Source organism: Rhododendron vialii, chromosome 1a (assembly GCF_030253575.1).
Source record: "Rhododendron vialii isolate Sample 1 chromosome 1a, ASM3025357v1".
Classification (NCBI taxonomy): domain Eukaryota; kingdom Viridiplantae; phylum Streptophyta; class Magnoliopsida; order Ericales; family Ericaceae; genus Rhododendron; species Rhododendron vialii.
In genome coordinates this window covers 25,184,441-25,199,120 of record NC_080557.1, presented here as the reverse complement: position 1 = coordinate 25,199,120, position 14,680 = coordinate 25,184,441, and the positions used below count along the sequence as shown (strand labels likewise).

Genomic DNA, 14,680 nt, shown 5'->3' with positions numbered 1-14,680 from the left:
TTCCAGAGTAGTCATGGATGAGATCCCAAGAATATAGGATCTGAGAAAGATATCCAACGAGAATGGGATGTTCGGCTTTTAATGGAAAAGAATCCTAAAAAGGATTCTTTTCTAATGAATTGATAAGGAAAACGAGAATCCTTGATATCCAGGGTTTCCTATACAAGATAGGAATCCTAGGGCAACAGGGATGCTTGGGCAGCAAGCATACGCAAATCTATAAATATGAGGTAAACCTAGAGGAAAAAGGTATGCAATACGTTGCATTATTTGATATTTCCTACTGATAATTAGGGTTTATTGACAAGTACGTGATACTAACTTTGCCATCGGATGGCCTTTGCCACGAGAGGCAGAGGTGCACTCACCCCCTGTCTATTTTGCAGATTAGGCTTCCGACGACGAATTAGGGTTTCGGTGAAAAGGCACGAATAAGCCGTTGCAATCCAAGGTGATCCGAAGTATCAATTGTTTTCATCCCCCTACACTATTCGACCATAAATGGCAAATAAACACCTAAGTCACACATAATCATCGCAAACATGTATAGAAAGAGAGAAATCCCTACCTAGATGGGTTTTGAGCAAAACCCTAGGTCTACCAAGAGCAAAAAGCTCGAATCCTCCAAAGACAAGCTTTACCCAAGTTTGGATATAAGATCTAGAGCAAATAAAACCCCAAAACATGGATAACAAGCAAAGATCAACAAATAATCGAGAGGAGAGAGAGAAAAACGTGATAGAGCTTCAAGGAGTGAGAACAAGAACACAAAACTCACACTTGGTTCACCAAATGCAAGAATCTTGTGATTTTGAGGAAGAAAACCCTTGGATCTTGGAGATTTGAGGTTAAAATCAAAGGTTTTGGGTGAGATTGGAGTAGGGTAGGTGAGAGGGGGTGTTTCCAGGTGTGTTTCGTGGGTTTTAGAGTGAGAAATAACAAAAGGGGGGTATTTATAGAAGTCCAAAAAGCGTGGTTAAAATTGTAGAAAAACGCAGCGGGTACCGGTACTGGAAGATTCTCAGTACCGGTACTAGAGCCTTTCAAATGTCAATTTGATCAAGTGTCTGGACAGCGGGTACCGGTACTGGGAAACAGCCAGTACCTGTACCGGCTAGGCAGAAAAGTGAAAATTTGCAACGGACTCTGGAACGAACCCAACTTGATACCAACACCTCCAAACAACATTACAACATCAAAACTTACATTTTACTATTCTCCGAGAGTCCAATACATAACCAAATACGTATATCCGTACACCCCCACAAACATTCGTACAACTTTAATAAGAAAACTATTCTTTTACACACCAAATGATTTTCGAAATTATAATAATTTTATGGGTCTCTACATCCTATCCCCCTTAAAGAAATTTCGTCTCAAAATTTATAACTCAATTCAATCAAACTCATGCATCAAGTACTCATGCTCATACCGCAACACACATCATCAAGCAACAAGCTAACAATCATAATACCGGGATTCAAAACTCACATTGGTTAATTCGGAAACAAGTGCGGGTACTTCTCTAACTTCGTCTTCCCTTTTCCACGTTAATTCTTCCTTTCCGAGTGTACTCCAAAGGACTCATACTAACTGTATGGTCTTACCCCTCAAAACTTGCTCACGCGAGTCTAGGATACGTATTGGCTCCTCCCCATAAGACGCATCGGCTTCCAACTCTAGCGTGGACCACTCTAGAATGTGTGACAGATCCGGTTCGTACTTCTGTAACATCGACACATGGAACACATCATGAACGCCCAATAGCCTCGGTGGCAATGCCAATCGATATGCCACTTCCCCAATCTTCTCGATAATATCAAACGGCCCAATAAAATGAGGTGAAAGCTTGCCCTTTTGCCCGAAATGAGGTAACCCCCGACGCGGTGACACCTTAAGGAATACATGATCCCCTACTTCGAATGATAACGGTCAACGACGGCGATCGGCATAACTCTTTTGCCTACTTTGCGCGGTTAATAATCGCTGACGAATTATTTTGACGTGCTCGGTGGTTCTCTTTTGTGCTTCAAGGAGACGTTGAGGAATCGCTCTCATGCTCTCGGAGGTTTCTTTAATCAAATCCAGCCCAACTAACATAGCCTTGCCCAACTCGGTCCAACAAACTGATGATCGACACGGTCTCCCATATAAAGCTTCATACGGTGCCATCTCGATGCTAGATTGGTAGCTATTGTTGTACGCAAATTCAACTAACGGTAAGTGATCTTCCCAACTACCCCGAAAATCCATAACGCAAGCCTGTAGCATGTCTTCTAAAATTTGGATCGTTCTCTCGGATTGCCCATCCGTTTGGGGATGATATGCGGTGCTAAATAATAAGTTGGTGCCAAGAGCGGCCTGCAGACTCTGCCAAAAGCACGCGGTAAACCTTGGATCACGATCCGACACAATAGAAACAGGAATTCCATGAAGACGGATAATCTTGCGGATGTAGAAATGACTAAGCGTATCAATAGAGTCTGAAACCTGGATAGGTAAGAAGTGCGCCGACTTGGTCAACCGATCAACTATCACCCAAATGGCATCGTGCCCCCCGGCGATCTCGACAACCCGGTAACGAAATCCATAGTCACATTCTCCCACTTCCACTCGGCCACTGGCAACGGTTGTAACTGGCTGGCGGGTCGTTGATGTTCAGCTTTGACTTGTTGACACGTAAGGCACTTGGACACGAAAATAACGACGTCTTTCTTCATTCCCGGGCACCAAAACTGTCTACGCAAGTCATGATACATTTTCATTCCCCCCGGATGCACGGCTAAAGGTGAATGGTGAAATTCTCTTAATATTTCCTCCCGACACAAAATGGGTACGAACAACTTTCCTTGGTATCACAAACCTAGATCAGCATAAATCATCCACCCCTCTCGTGCCTTTCCACTAAGAAACTTGGCACGAAACTCTCCCGCTTCTTCATCTTGTTGTTGAGCCTCAACTACTCGAGTCGACAAGGTTGATTGGACAGTTAGGTTACACAAGGTGACTCCATCACGGACCTCTTTGAAATGCAAGGCATAAGCGCCTAAATCATTTCTCATCTTCCATTCATGAATGGCTAAATTCGCAAGGTGAGTCGATTTTCTACTCAAAGCGTCTGCTACCACATTCGCCTTTCCTGGGTGATATTGCAACTCAAAGTCGTAGTCTTCTAAATGCTCCATCCAACGGTGTTGACACAAATTAAGCTCCTTTTAGGAGAACAAGTACTTTAGACTTTTGTGATCGAAAAAGACTTCGAATCTCTCACCGTAAAGGTAATGACGCCAACTTTTCAAGACAAAGAGAATGGCTGCAAGTTCCAAATCGTGAGTAGGGTAATTTCGCTCGTGAGTCTTTAATTGTCGTGATCCATATGCCACGACTCGCCCCAATTGCATCAACATGCATCCCAATCCCTCTTTCGAAGCGTCACAATACACGGAGTAATAGACTCCCCTTTCGGGCACGACCAAAATGGGCGTGGTAGTCAATCGTTTCTTCAATTCCTCGAAGGCCTTTTCACACGCATCGTTCCAAACAAAACAAATTCCTTTATGAATCAATTTGGTCATCGGAGCCGTTAGACGAGAGAAATCAAGGACAAAACGACGGTAGTAACCGGCCAAACCCAAGAAACTACGAATTTCGAATACACTCTTCTGTCGTTGCCAATTCATTACGGACTCTATCTTCCCCGGATCAACGGACACGCCATCCTTCGACACAACGTGACCCAAAAACTTGACCTTAGACAACCAAAATTTGCACTTGCTAAGTTTAGCATACAAGCGGTGCTCTCTCAAAAGTTCAAGGACGATGGTCAGGTGAATTTGGTGTTCCTCCTCCGAAGGCGAGTAGATAAGGATATCGTCCACAAAGGCTACTACTAAGCGATCAAGATAGGCACGAAAGATGCGGTTCATCAAGTCCATGAAAGTTGCCGGTGCATTCGTCAATCCAAAAGGCATAACAACGAACTCGTAGTGGCCATATCGAGTACAAAAAGCGGTTTTAGGAATGTCTTCTCTCCAAACCCTCAATTGATGGTTACCAGACCTCAAATCGATCTTAGTGAAACAAGTTGTGCCTCAAAGTTGGTCAAACAAATCGTCAATTCTAGGCATTGGGTACTTATTCTTAATGGTGACGCGGTTCAACTTACGATAATCGATGCACAAACGAAGCGAGCCATCCTTCTTCTAAGCAAACAAGGCCGGTGATCCCCACGGCGACGTACTCGGATGGATAAAGCCCAAACTCTCCAATTCCTACAATTGAGTCTTCAATTCCCTTAACTCAGCAGGCGCAAAACGATAAGGAGGTACGAAAATGGGAGCAATGCCAGGAAGTAAATCAATGGTGAACTCAATCTCTTTCTCGGGTGGCAAACCAGTTAACTCCTTCGGAAATATGTCCAAAAAATCACAAACAACTTGGAGCAACTCCCTACATGCGGGCACATCATCATCTAAGACCAAACTTGCCAACAATGCATATATCGACTCTTGCACCCGAGACCTACACAAATATGGCTTTATCGGTTCCCGACGCTCCCCGAAGAACTCGAAACAAGAACCCCCAGGCGGACAAATACGGACTCGATGCTTGAAGCAATCTATAGTAGCGTGAAACATAGACAACCAATCCATGCCTAAAATGGGGTCGAACCCCGACATATTCAATACAACGAAGTCAAAGGTAAAACGGTGATCTCGAGCAATAAGCTCACAATCCCGGCAAATACGATCTAATGGCGATCTACCCCTATAGGCGTCTCAACGAACAACGGAGGACTAATACCCTTAATTTCCAATTCCAGAGCACACGCAAAAGATGCAGCGATGAATGAATGTGATGCTCCGGAATCAAACAATCCTCTAGCAAAGTAGTTAAACAATAGAAATGTACCCCTCACAACTAAAGTCTCCGGGGCCTGAGAAGTGATAGGAGGTGGTGGTGGCGGAATAGCGGATGTGATCGCGAAAGCCCTTCCCTGAGTCATCTGACTCTGAACATGTCCACCCCGCTGACCTGAACCCTGCGTAGGCGTTGAAGAACTTACTCCTTTCTCAACCTGAGATCCCTGAGCTGATGTGGTATGACGAAAATGAGGGTGCTGCTGCCTCTAAGTACCTCGAAATGATTGCCGACCCGAACTCTGACCACTCCTTGATTGCTACACTGAACCCGACTCGCTTCGTGTCCCTTTCTAATCGAACAGTTTCTCGCATAATGGTCGTTCCTACCACAAGTAAAGCACGTACCCAATAGTCACGGACACTGAGCATGAATGTGCCCCGCTTGACCACACTCATGACACACAATCGGAGGCCTATTTGGATTTCCCCGAGTCCCGAAAGAAGAAGACGATGGAGGCCTAAAGTTCGATGGACCCTGGGAAATTGGAAATTGATCTCGCTGCCTCTTCCTCCCCTGACTACCAAAACTCCCCGAAGAAGAGCTCATACCCCCTACTGGTTGCCTCAGTTCCCAAGCCTTAGGATTCCGTGGTGCCTCCTTTGGGATCTCAATGCTCCTTGCACACTCAACGACATCGGCGAACCTCCCCTTACGTTGTGCCATCACCATTCTCTTCACGGTGTCAACCAACCTTTTTTCGAACCGTCTACATTTTCTCTCCTCGGTAGCCACCAATTCCGGCACGAAACGGGACAAAGATTGAAATTTTAGAGCGTATTCTGACACGGTCATATTCCCTTGTTCCAACTTCTCAAACTCCTCCCTTAATTGGTCACGGCTAGTCTCTGGGAAGTATTGCTCCTCGAAGAACACTTCAAATTCGGCCCAAGTTAAGTTCTCCACATCCGGCTCATTTGCTTGAGCCGCGGTCCTTGTCGCTCTCCTCGTATCCTTCCTTGACTCCAACACGGACTCCCACCACTCATTTGCTTCCCCAGTAAGTTGCACAACCACAATATTGACTCGTAAGTCATCCTCGGTAATCCCAAGAGCCCTGAAAAGTTTTCAGATTTGGGCTAGCCAATGATCAGCCACAAGAGGGTCACTGCTCGACCCGTCGAACGCCGGTGGATTCCTACGACTGAACTCCCTCATTGCCGACAAGGCACGACTGCTTGCATTTTCCCTAGGAGTTGGGTTTAAAAGGTTAGCGGCCGCAAGAGCCGCAACGAAATCCTTAGCAAAGGGCTTTTGAACGATAGGGAATTCCTCTCCTCGACCGTGCGCGGCCCCATCCCCCGGATTCCCACTCGAATTCTCACCATGAAAGCTAACCTCATCCTCAATCAGTGCCCTTCGGCCGTGACCACGGCCACGACCAAGACCACGACCACCCCGGCTTTCACCCTCACCTGCTCTAGCATGCGTTCCTAGAGGCATCTTACTACAAATTATAAGAAAGAGAAATTTATTAATCATAACATCATTTTATGATGTCTAGGCCTCCAACTATCCCATCATGGGCCAAACAACTCTACACTGATTAACCATATTGAAATGCAATGCCAAGTAATCCAAATAATATGAATGCACTCAAGCACACATATGTTTACGCAAAAGGAGTGACTTTTGAACCCATGAGACTAGAAGTCTCCCCACGGTCTCAAAGTATTCAAACCTAGATGCTCTGATACCAATTTGTCACGCCCTCGATTTTAAACATAAATATATAAATTAGTTCAATAAAGGATCCTCGCATAAACTAGATAATACCCAAAATGCATTTGCCTCCTGTTAAATTACAAATAAGTCCCCAAGTTGAACAGAAATACAATCCTTGGTATCGTAGCCCAAATTAATTTCGATACGAGTACAACATGTTTAGAATATTACAACTTATAGTCAAAAGATAATACAAGAATTAAATTAGTTACAAGCCATCCTTAATCAAAAGCAACCCTATTACAAAGATGAGAGAGTAGCTAAGTCATGTTAGCTTCCAAAAGTCTTCGTTTCTAGAAACACCATGTCGTACAACCTATTGCCCTGCATTCGAACCTGAAAAGAAGGATTTTGCTAAGCTACACTAGCCAGTAGGAAATTCTCTACAAAATCTATATGTAGTGAGATGATGATGAGCATGAATACAGCAAATTAAATTAGATGTCAAATCCCAAACGAATGTATGTCCATACCCTCTACAAGTGACATAGCATTCACATACACATACACACACACACACACACACGCATATACTCACACACACCCTTCTCCCAACGAACCTCCACCCCTTGCGACATTGTGTATCCACCCCTCGCGACACAAGATACTCCTCCCCTAGCGACATTGTGTATCCACCCCTCGCGACACAAGATACTCCTCCCCTTGCGACATTGTGTATCCACCCCTTACGACACAATATACTCTGCATTCACTTCACATCGACAATCACTCAATCATCGCAATCAACACCTACACCATAAACTCATTCCACATACAACCAAACACTAACATATACACCACACATAACTTATGAATCACAACATTCTAGTCCACAATACTACTTTCAAAGGATTTGCACTCCTCAAGCCTTAAAACATTCTATTCAATCATAACTGGCAAATAAACACCTAAGCCACGCATAATCACCGCAAACATGTAAAGGAAGAGAGAAATCCCTACCTAGATGGGTTTTGAGCAAAACCCTAGGTCTACCAAGAGCAAAAAGCTCGAATCCTCCAAAGACAAGCTTTACCCAAGTTTGGATACAAGATCTAGAGCAAATAAAACCCCAAAACATGGATAACAAGCAAAGATTAACAAATAATTGAGAGGAGAGAGAGAAAAACATGATAGAGCTTTAAAACAAGAACACAAAACTCACCCTTGGTTCACCAAATGCAAGAATCTTGTGATTTTGAGGAAGAAAACCCTTGGATCTTGGAGATTTAAGATTAAAATCAAGGGTTTTGGGTGAGATTGGAGTTGGATAGGTGAGAAGGGGTGTTTCCAGGTGTGTTTCGTGGGTTTTGGAGTGAGAAATGACAAAATGGGGGTATTTATAGAAGTCCAAAAAGCGTACTAAAAATTGCAGAAAAACGCAGCGGGTACCGGTACTGGAAGATTCCCAGTACCGGTACTGGAGCCTTTCAAATGTCAATTTGATCAAGTGTCTGGACAGCGGGTACCGGTACTGGGAAACAGCCAGTACCGGTACCGGCTAGGCAGAAAAGTGAAAATTTGCAACGGACTCCGGAACGAACCCAACTTGATACCAACACCTCCAAACAACATTACAACATCAAAACTTACATTTTACTATTCTCCGAGAGTCCAATACACAACCAAATACGCATATCCGTACACCCCCACAAACATTCGTACAACTTTAATAAGAAAACTATTCTTTTACACACCAAATGATTTTTGAAATTATAATAATTTTATGGGTCTCTACAAAAATCATGTCAATGTACTCTCCAAATCTCTCACATATCTCTCCATCTCTCATTCGTACAAGGTACCTATATATATAACTATGCATATATAAGTATATTTAAGTACTATGTGATCTAGTCTAGAAAAGAGTAAGGCTTTCAAGTGTCAAACTAGATAAGATATGGTCAAGATTCCTAGAAATATAATAAGCTAAGAAGTACATTTATCTATATATAACCATATATGTGTACTTAGAGAATCTAGAACAATAACTTTATAGGGTACATATACCTATATATAAATATATATGTGTACCTAAAAATCTTAGGACAATATCTTTGGAAGTCAATGGCAAGTCTAGGTTTTCTATTATCCATGGGGTAAAAATTTCCCTAATATTTATTATCCAATGGGCAAATGTTAGGAGTATGGTCTAGGATTCCTTAGAAATATAATAATGGCTACGAGGTACATATATCTATATATAAATATATAGGTGTACTTATCAAGTCTAGGAAAAATAACTTATAAGATACATGTACCTATATATAAGGTTATTTGTGTACCTATGAAATCTAGTAAAATACCTTATAAGATACATATATCTATATATAACCATATGTGACAAGGTGAATGTGCTAACCATTTGTGTGGCCCGTGATCCTCGATCTCTTCCTCCGCTGGTGGCTTGGTGATCAAGTCTTCTCCTAGCCTGCACAGTGAGCGCACGACTAAAGACCAGGCCGGGGGTTGTCCCGGCAAGGCCCTCCGGTGTGAGGATGAGTAAAGTGCAGAAAGAGTAGGCAGAAGATTACGAGAGTGAGTATGTAGTATCGTGTACCTCTTTAGGGTTTCCACCACTAGGTATTTATAGAGCTCCTTCACTTGCTCTCCAAGGACCAGCACGTGCCTTGCGCGGGTCAGGCAGTGTCATCATGACGTCACCAAATAGATCTGGTAACCGTTTTTAGGGCTGAGCTGGCACACCCATGTGCGCCCATGATCATCTTCTGTTATAACCGCTTTTACACGTGGAAAGACATGCAGATCAGCGGCTAGCCATGGTCGGCAGTGGCCTTGCTCCGCGGGTGGCCGAACACGCCTTTGCCGATCATGCACAAGACTGACAGGAGAGGACAGTCACAAATGACCGCCGTGGAAGGTGGCCGAGAACGAGATGTCCCGACGACGAGTCAGTGGAAAAAGAAATGGTTGACGCAGAACAGGGACGGGAGCCGTGCTCAAGATGCGTGCTCGGCAAGGCACGGGCTCGGTCGTTACGCAGCGAACTCATGTTCGGCCTGCTACAATAGCCCCTCAATCTCAGTCGTCGCCAAGTGCATGGTTGGGATTGATGTTAACTTTGGCCGAGCATGGAACTCGGTTACCGGGCAGAATTGAGCCGAGCCTAGAACTTTTTTCAACAAAACGGCCATGGACGGGGTCCAATGGGGATACGCTAGGTGTCGAATTCTTGTTGGGTACGGCTGAAAGGGAGACGGTGGACATGCGTGGAGCTCTGTCAACCCGTCTCATCAGGCCATGCGTCAGATGTTTATTGGTTGCAGGTTCGGCGGTACAGTGTCATGGGCGGGAAACTCGAATCCCAAACCCTACGTCTATATAAAGAGTTGGGGTTGGAGAGAGGAGCCACCGTTGCTTTCTCTCTCTAGACCTCCATTGCCAGAGCTTCGTTCCTTGCCCGTTCGTCTTCCCGCTTCGATTCTCAGCAGATCTTCACCAAATCTCGTTGAAACTTCTAGGTATGTGTTCGATTTTCATTCCTCTCATAGTTGGTTCAATTTTTCATGCTTTCCTTTCCATTCTCTTGGGTTTTTGGGGTTTTTCTGTTCTGAGTGAACAGTACGAAGTCTGGAAATGAATGACTGTTCATCTTCAACTTCAATCTGTTCTTCCGAGCACGAGTTTTGTAACGACGCCGTGCTCGGTCTTTGTTGGGATTTGCCGAGCCCAGCATCGGGCGTAGATAGGCCGAGCCCCATTTCGTGTCTTAGAACTTCCCGAGCTTGAATCTCGTAGGGACAAATAGGGTGGGCCAATAGGATAGCCGAGCATAGAGATCCCTTGCCTCCTTGTCGATGACGAGGTTTCTCATTGTTTTCTTCTTGTTTTTGTTAGGTCTGGCTCACCCAACCATCGTCATCTCTTCCGACTCTGAAAGCTCAGGGGGAGACTCTGGGGATACGTTTTTCCGTGAGTGGTTGGAAGAACACAGACGCCGACACCAAACGCCGACACCAAATATCGTCCATTGCCTCAAATATGTCCGACTCCTGTGACTCGAACGCCGAACGTGTTTTTGAATACGGTGCCGACGAGTTCATAACCGATCCTGAGATATCATTCACACCATCGACCCATTCTGATGCCGAGCCTCAACTGGGACCAGAGGCCGAGTCCAGATTCGTCCCTCAGGCCGACGCCCCAACCCCTATCCTTTCAGGGCATAGTGAATCCCAATCCGAGGGTAGAGGGTTAGACGATCTTTATGAGAGGGGCCAAGTTTGCCCCTATGCCCATTTCTTCACCGGAAGTGCTAGGGAGTACCAAGATTTTTGCCGAGAGTACAGCATCCCAAACGACGTAATACTCAACCAAGTGGCGAGCAACAGAATCACGGATACGAGGGGGGATCATCCCGAGCAGATCACTGTCCCATTGATGGCGATATGTGAGGCTGGTTTGAGGTTCCCTCTCCATCCCTTCTTGAGGGAACTTCTTGCTCGGTTCAGCATCGTCCCACATTATTTTGCCATCAATAGCTACCGAATAGCCATGTCGGTGATTAAGCTGAAGGACCTTCACAACCTTGAATTTACCGTAGCCGACCTTTTCCATACTTACATTATGTCTAGGCACGGCCAAACCGAGCATCAGTACTTGTCCACACGTGGCAAGAAACAACCATTAGTAGATGGTCTGCCCGACACTGACAAATGGGCAAATTTTTATGTCGAAGTGAGGGGCAATTTTGAGTATTTTGAGTTTGGCGACCAGACCGTACGTAAGTATACGGTGTCGAAGACGAAAGATTTTCGAGGTAACTACGTTTCTTCTGCTCAGCCGACGTTAACTTTTCTTTCGATGCATGTGATTTTCCTAACAGTTGAATACTTTTGCACATCACCGAGCCATAACAAAGACTCAGCAATCTTTGTCTGTTGAGGCGCACGTTGACATACTCCTGTCTCAGGCTTGTAGGGATGCGCCGACGCTTCTTGGCTACGAGCCGTCTTACATGGGCAAGCTAAGGAGGAGGGGAAGGGAGGCGGCGCCGAGCACAGAAGGTCAGGGCCGAGGAAAGAAAGTGAGGCAGACAGGAGGCAGTAAGCAGCCGAGAGTGAAGTTACCGTCGTTCAGGAAACCAGCTGAGTTTTGGTTCGGAGAAGATCAACAAGCCGAACACCCAGGAGTTAACGTTCCATTAAAAACTCTCGTGCCCGATCTTGCCAGTGACATGGGTCGCCGAAACGTTGTCTGTGTTAATATACGAGATGGCAAAGCGGTTCGTCAAGAATCCGGGTTTGCCGAGCCTGCCGAGAAGAGGCAAAAAGTCACCCATGACTTCTTCCCGACCAAGCCGCCGAGTTCCAATCCGAGCGAGAGGGAGAAGACAGAGTCGTCAGCGGCTGGTGGCTCAAAGACAGCCGAACGGCCTTTGGGTTCAGCTGGCCCTGTTGTTGCTCAGGAGTTCTCTCCGTCATACGCCTTGGCCGAGGCAGAGTTGTGACGGTGGAGGACTCTGTGAAAGCTGAACCTGGGTTGGCCGCTGCCATTCTCCAAGGTCTGGCATTGCCGAAGGATATGTAGAAAATCCCTCAGGGTCTCCAGCCAAGTTTGGTTCATGCTGGTGCTTATCTTGTTCAAGTATCATCCGACCTTGGTCATTTTATTTCACTTTCTATCCTCGAGTATTTATATGCCGACGCTTTTTGTTTACCAGGCTGGACAGGCCTTACTGCGCTCATCAAAGGATGCCGAGCTTATGCTGGCCGAGCGCGCTCGATTTCATGACGATTTGAAGGTCGAGCGAGAAAAAGTGAGAAGCTACAAGGGTAGTTTGAAGACGGTGAAAGCGCAGGTGGCCGAGCTTGAAAAGGAGAGAGACGAGATGGAGGAAAGAATGAAGAAGGCTGAGGGCGAGGTGGCCAAGGTCCTCAGGAGAGAGAAAAGAAAAATGAAGGAGGTGGATGGGGCGGCGTATCAAGCTGGTTTTGACCGAGCCGGTGCCGAGTACATGCAGGAGGCTCGGTCCATGGTTAATGATGCCATCCGAATGAGGATCCCCATCGCCTACCGAACAGGATACAAAGATGGGGTGAATGCAGCTTGTGGAGTCATGCAGCTGGAGGCTGACATGAATTTGACCAAGTCTATTCCAGCCCCAGTCACTCCCGAGCTGTATTGCCTTATACCGAAGAGGAGTGTGCGCCCCTTGCTCCTGAAGAATTTCCCGAGAGCGAGGATGAAGTTGAGGACCTGACCGACGCCAACGTAATTGCGCCAGATTTGACTGGTTTGGAGAAAGATAGTGATGGTAAGACAGTTGCTCCCCATGCCAAGCAAGAGCCTGTGATCGTCAATCAGGATGCTTTAGCCGAAGATGGTGCTGGTGCAGATGTAGCTGGGACAGGAGTTGAAGTTGGAGAGGCTGCTAAAGGTTGAGAGAAGTTTAACGCGGATGCTGGTTTCGGCAAAGATGTTACTGTAGTTAATTACTTTTTATTTTTCGTACTTTGTTGAACTCTTGGACTGGACGGATCCAAGTTCGAATTTTACCGTTCCAGATGTAATGGTCTCTGGCTGTAAACTTTTCACCGAGCTTGAATACTTGATCTTTTGAATGAATTGACTTCTTTTTGCAATGCTTTCTTGAATTTGTCTTGCTTGATTTGAGATTTGTTTGAGATCATGGTTATCCGTAGCCCCTTCTATTGTTTTGGATCGGCTGAGTTAAGTTGACATGTAGCAAAGTAGATATTGCTTCCCAATTTGGTGTTGGCCGAGCTTGAATCAATGCATAATATTGTTAAATGCCGAGCCTGGGCCATATTAGATTTGTGTTAATGTGAAAGTTTGCCGAGCCTTGGCTTATGGAGTAGTAGTTACCCTGTAGCCCCCACTTTGGTTTGGGTTCGGCCTGATGGCAGGAATTCTTGTCTGATTGCTTAAGTTACTAGCTGTAGGTATTGCCAAGCTTGAACCAAAGTAGAGTAAAAGAATAAAGAGAGCTTGCTGAGCGTGTGTTGGTCTCGGCTAGTTGCTAGTATAGTTGATAGTGAGATTGTTCGCCAAAGTTGTGGAGGGCATACAACCGTAGTTTGGGGTTCGGTAAATTTTTCTGGCCTTAGTCTGTAAGTAAAGTGTCTAATGTTTGTGGGTGGTTTGCTCACCAAAGCGTGAGTGTAACCGGGCTGTAGCCGACCATAATGTCTTGCTAAGCCGTACCGGAGCCCAAATTCCAACTGTATTGTGTGTCTTTGGGCTCGGTGGACCTGATGTCCGTTTTGCTTCTTTGGGCAGTAATAGTGACCGAAGCAGAGGCATATGAGCCGTTTGTGGGTGTGACCGAGGTCAACGTTTGTGGTCGGCTAAGTTAGCCAAGATAGTATATATAAAGTAACAAAGAATAGCTTTGAATTGCAAAATGAAAGCTTGTCAGATAAAATTTCTTTGATTCTTCAATCATGAAGTACAGGTTGAAATTGTAAAGACATGGGCCGAAGCCGAAAGAAAAATAGGATAGGTAGTGGCCGAACATGTGGCACAATGTTGGGGTTTCGGCTACATGTATGCCTTCTTGAGGTTCTGTGCATTCCATGGGTTACTGAGAACTTTCCCATTCATGTCCTCCAGCACGTAGGCACCTTCACCAGCGATCTTGACAATGCGAAAGGGACCCTCCCAGTTGGGTTTGAACTTCTGCTTCTTGCTAGCTTGCACCACCTTTCGCCAAACCAAGTCGTCTGGTTTGAAGGTCTTGGTTCGAACACTTCGGTTGTAGCCTCTTGCAACTTCTTGTTTGGTATTCGGCGAGCTTTAGCTGAGCGTCGTCGTGCTTTTCTTCTGCCAAAATCAATTCTTGTTCCACTGCCTCTTCATTAGTCTTTGGATCAAAATTCTCAGTCCTCAGAGTGGGAAACTTGGACTCCAGTGGGATTACTGCTTCCATGCCGAATGCCATTGAAAAAGGGGTTTGGCCAGTTGAGCGTCGGGGTGTAGAATGGTAAGCCCAGAGGACACGTGGTAATTCTTCAGCCCATTTTCCTCTCTTGGAGTTCAGTCGTCGCTTAAT

General features: G+C 45.5%; 1 protein-coding gene across 1 annotated transcript; it reads right to left on the bottom strand.

Annotated features, from left to right (window-relative positions):
• Nucleotides 1-1,059: 1,059 nt before the first annotated feature.
• LOC131329998 (uncharacterized) lies at nt 1,060-3,974 on the bottom strand. Its single transcript, XM_058363442.1, has 5 exons — nt 3,275-3,974; nt 2,867-3,142; nt 2,008-2,639; nt 1,611-1,896; nt 1,060-1,175 (listed from the first exon to the last, which is right to left on the bottom strand). The coding sequence occupies exons 1-5, from the start codon at nt 3,972-3,974 to the stop codon at nt 1,060-1,062; spliced, it is 2,010 nt and encodes a 669-aa protein (XP_058219425.1).
• Nucleotides 3,975-14,680: the final 10,706 nt, after the last annotated feature.

Coding starts and splice junctions, on each gene's coding strand:
- LOC131329998 (XM_058363442.1), bottom strand. CDS start 3,974: ATGCCTTTTGGATTGACGAATGCACCGGCAACTTTCATGGACTTGATG. Junction 3,143..3,274: donor TTGGCGTCATTACCTTTACG/GTGAGAGATTCG, acceptor AATATCACCCAG/GAAAGGCGAATGTGGTAGCA. Junction 1,176..1,610: donor GCGTGAGCAAGTTTTGAGGG/GTAAGACCATAC, acceptor TGTTGTTTGGAG/GTGTTGGTATCAAGTTGGGT.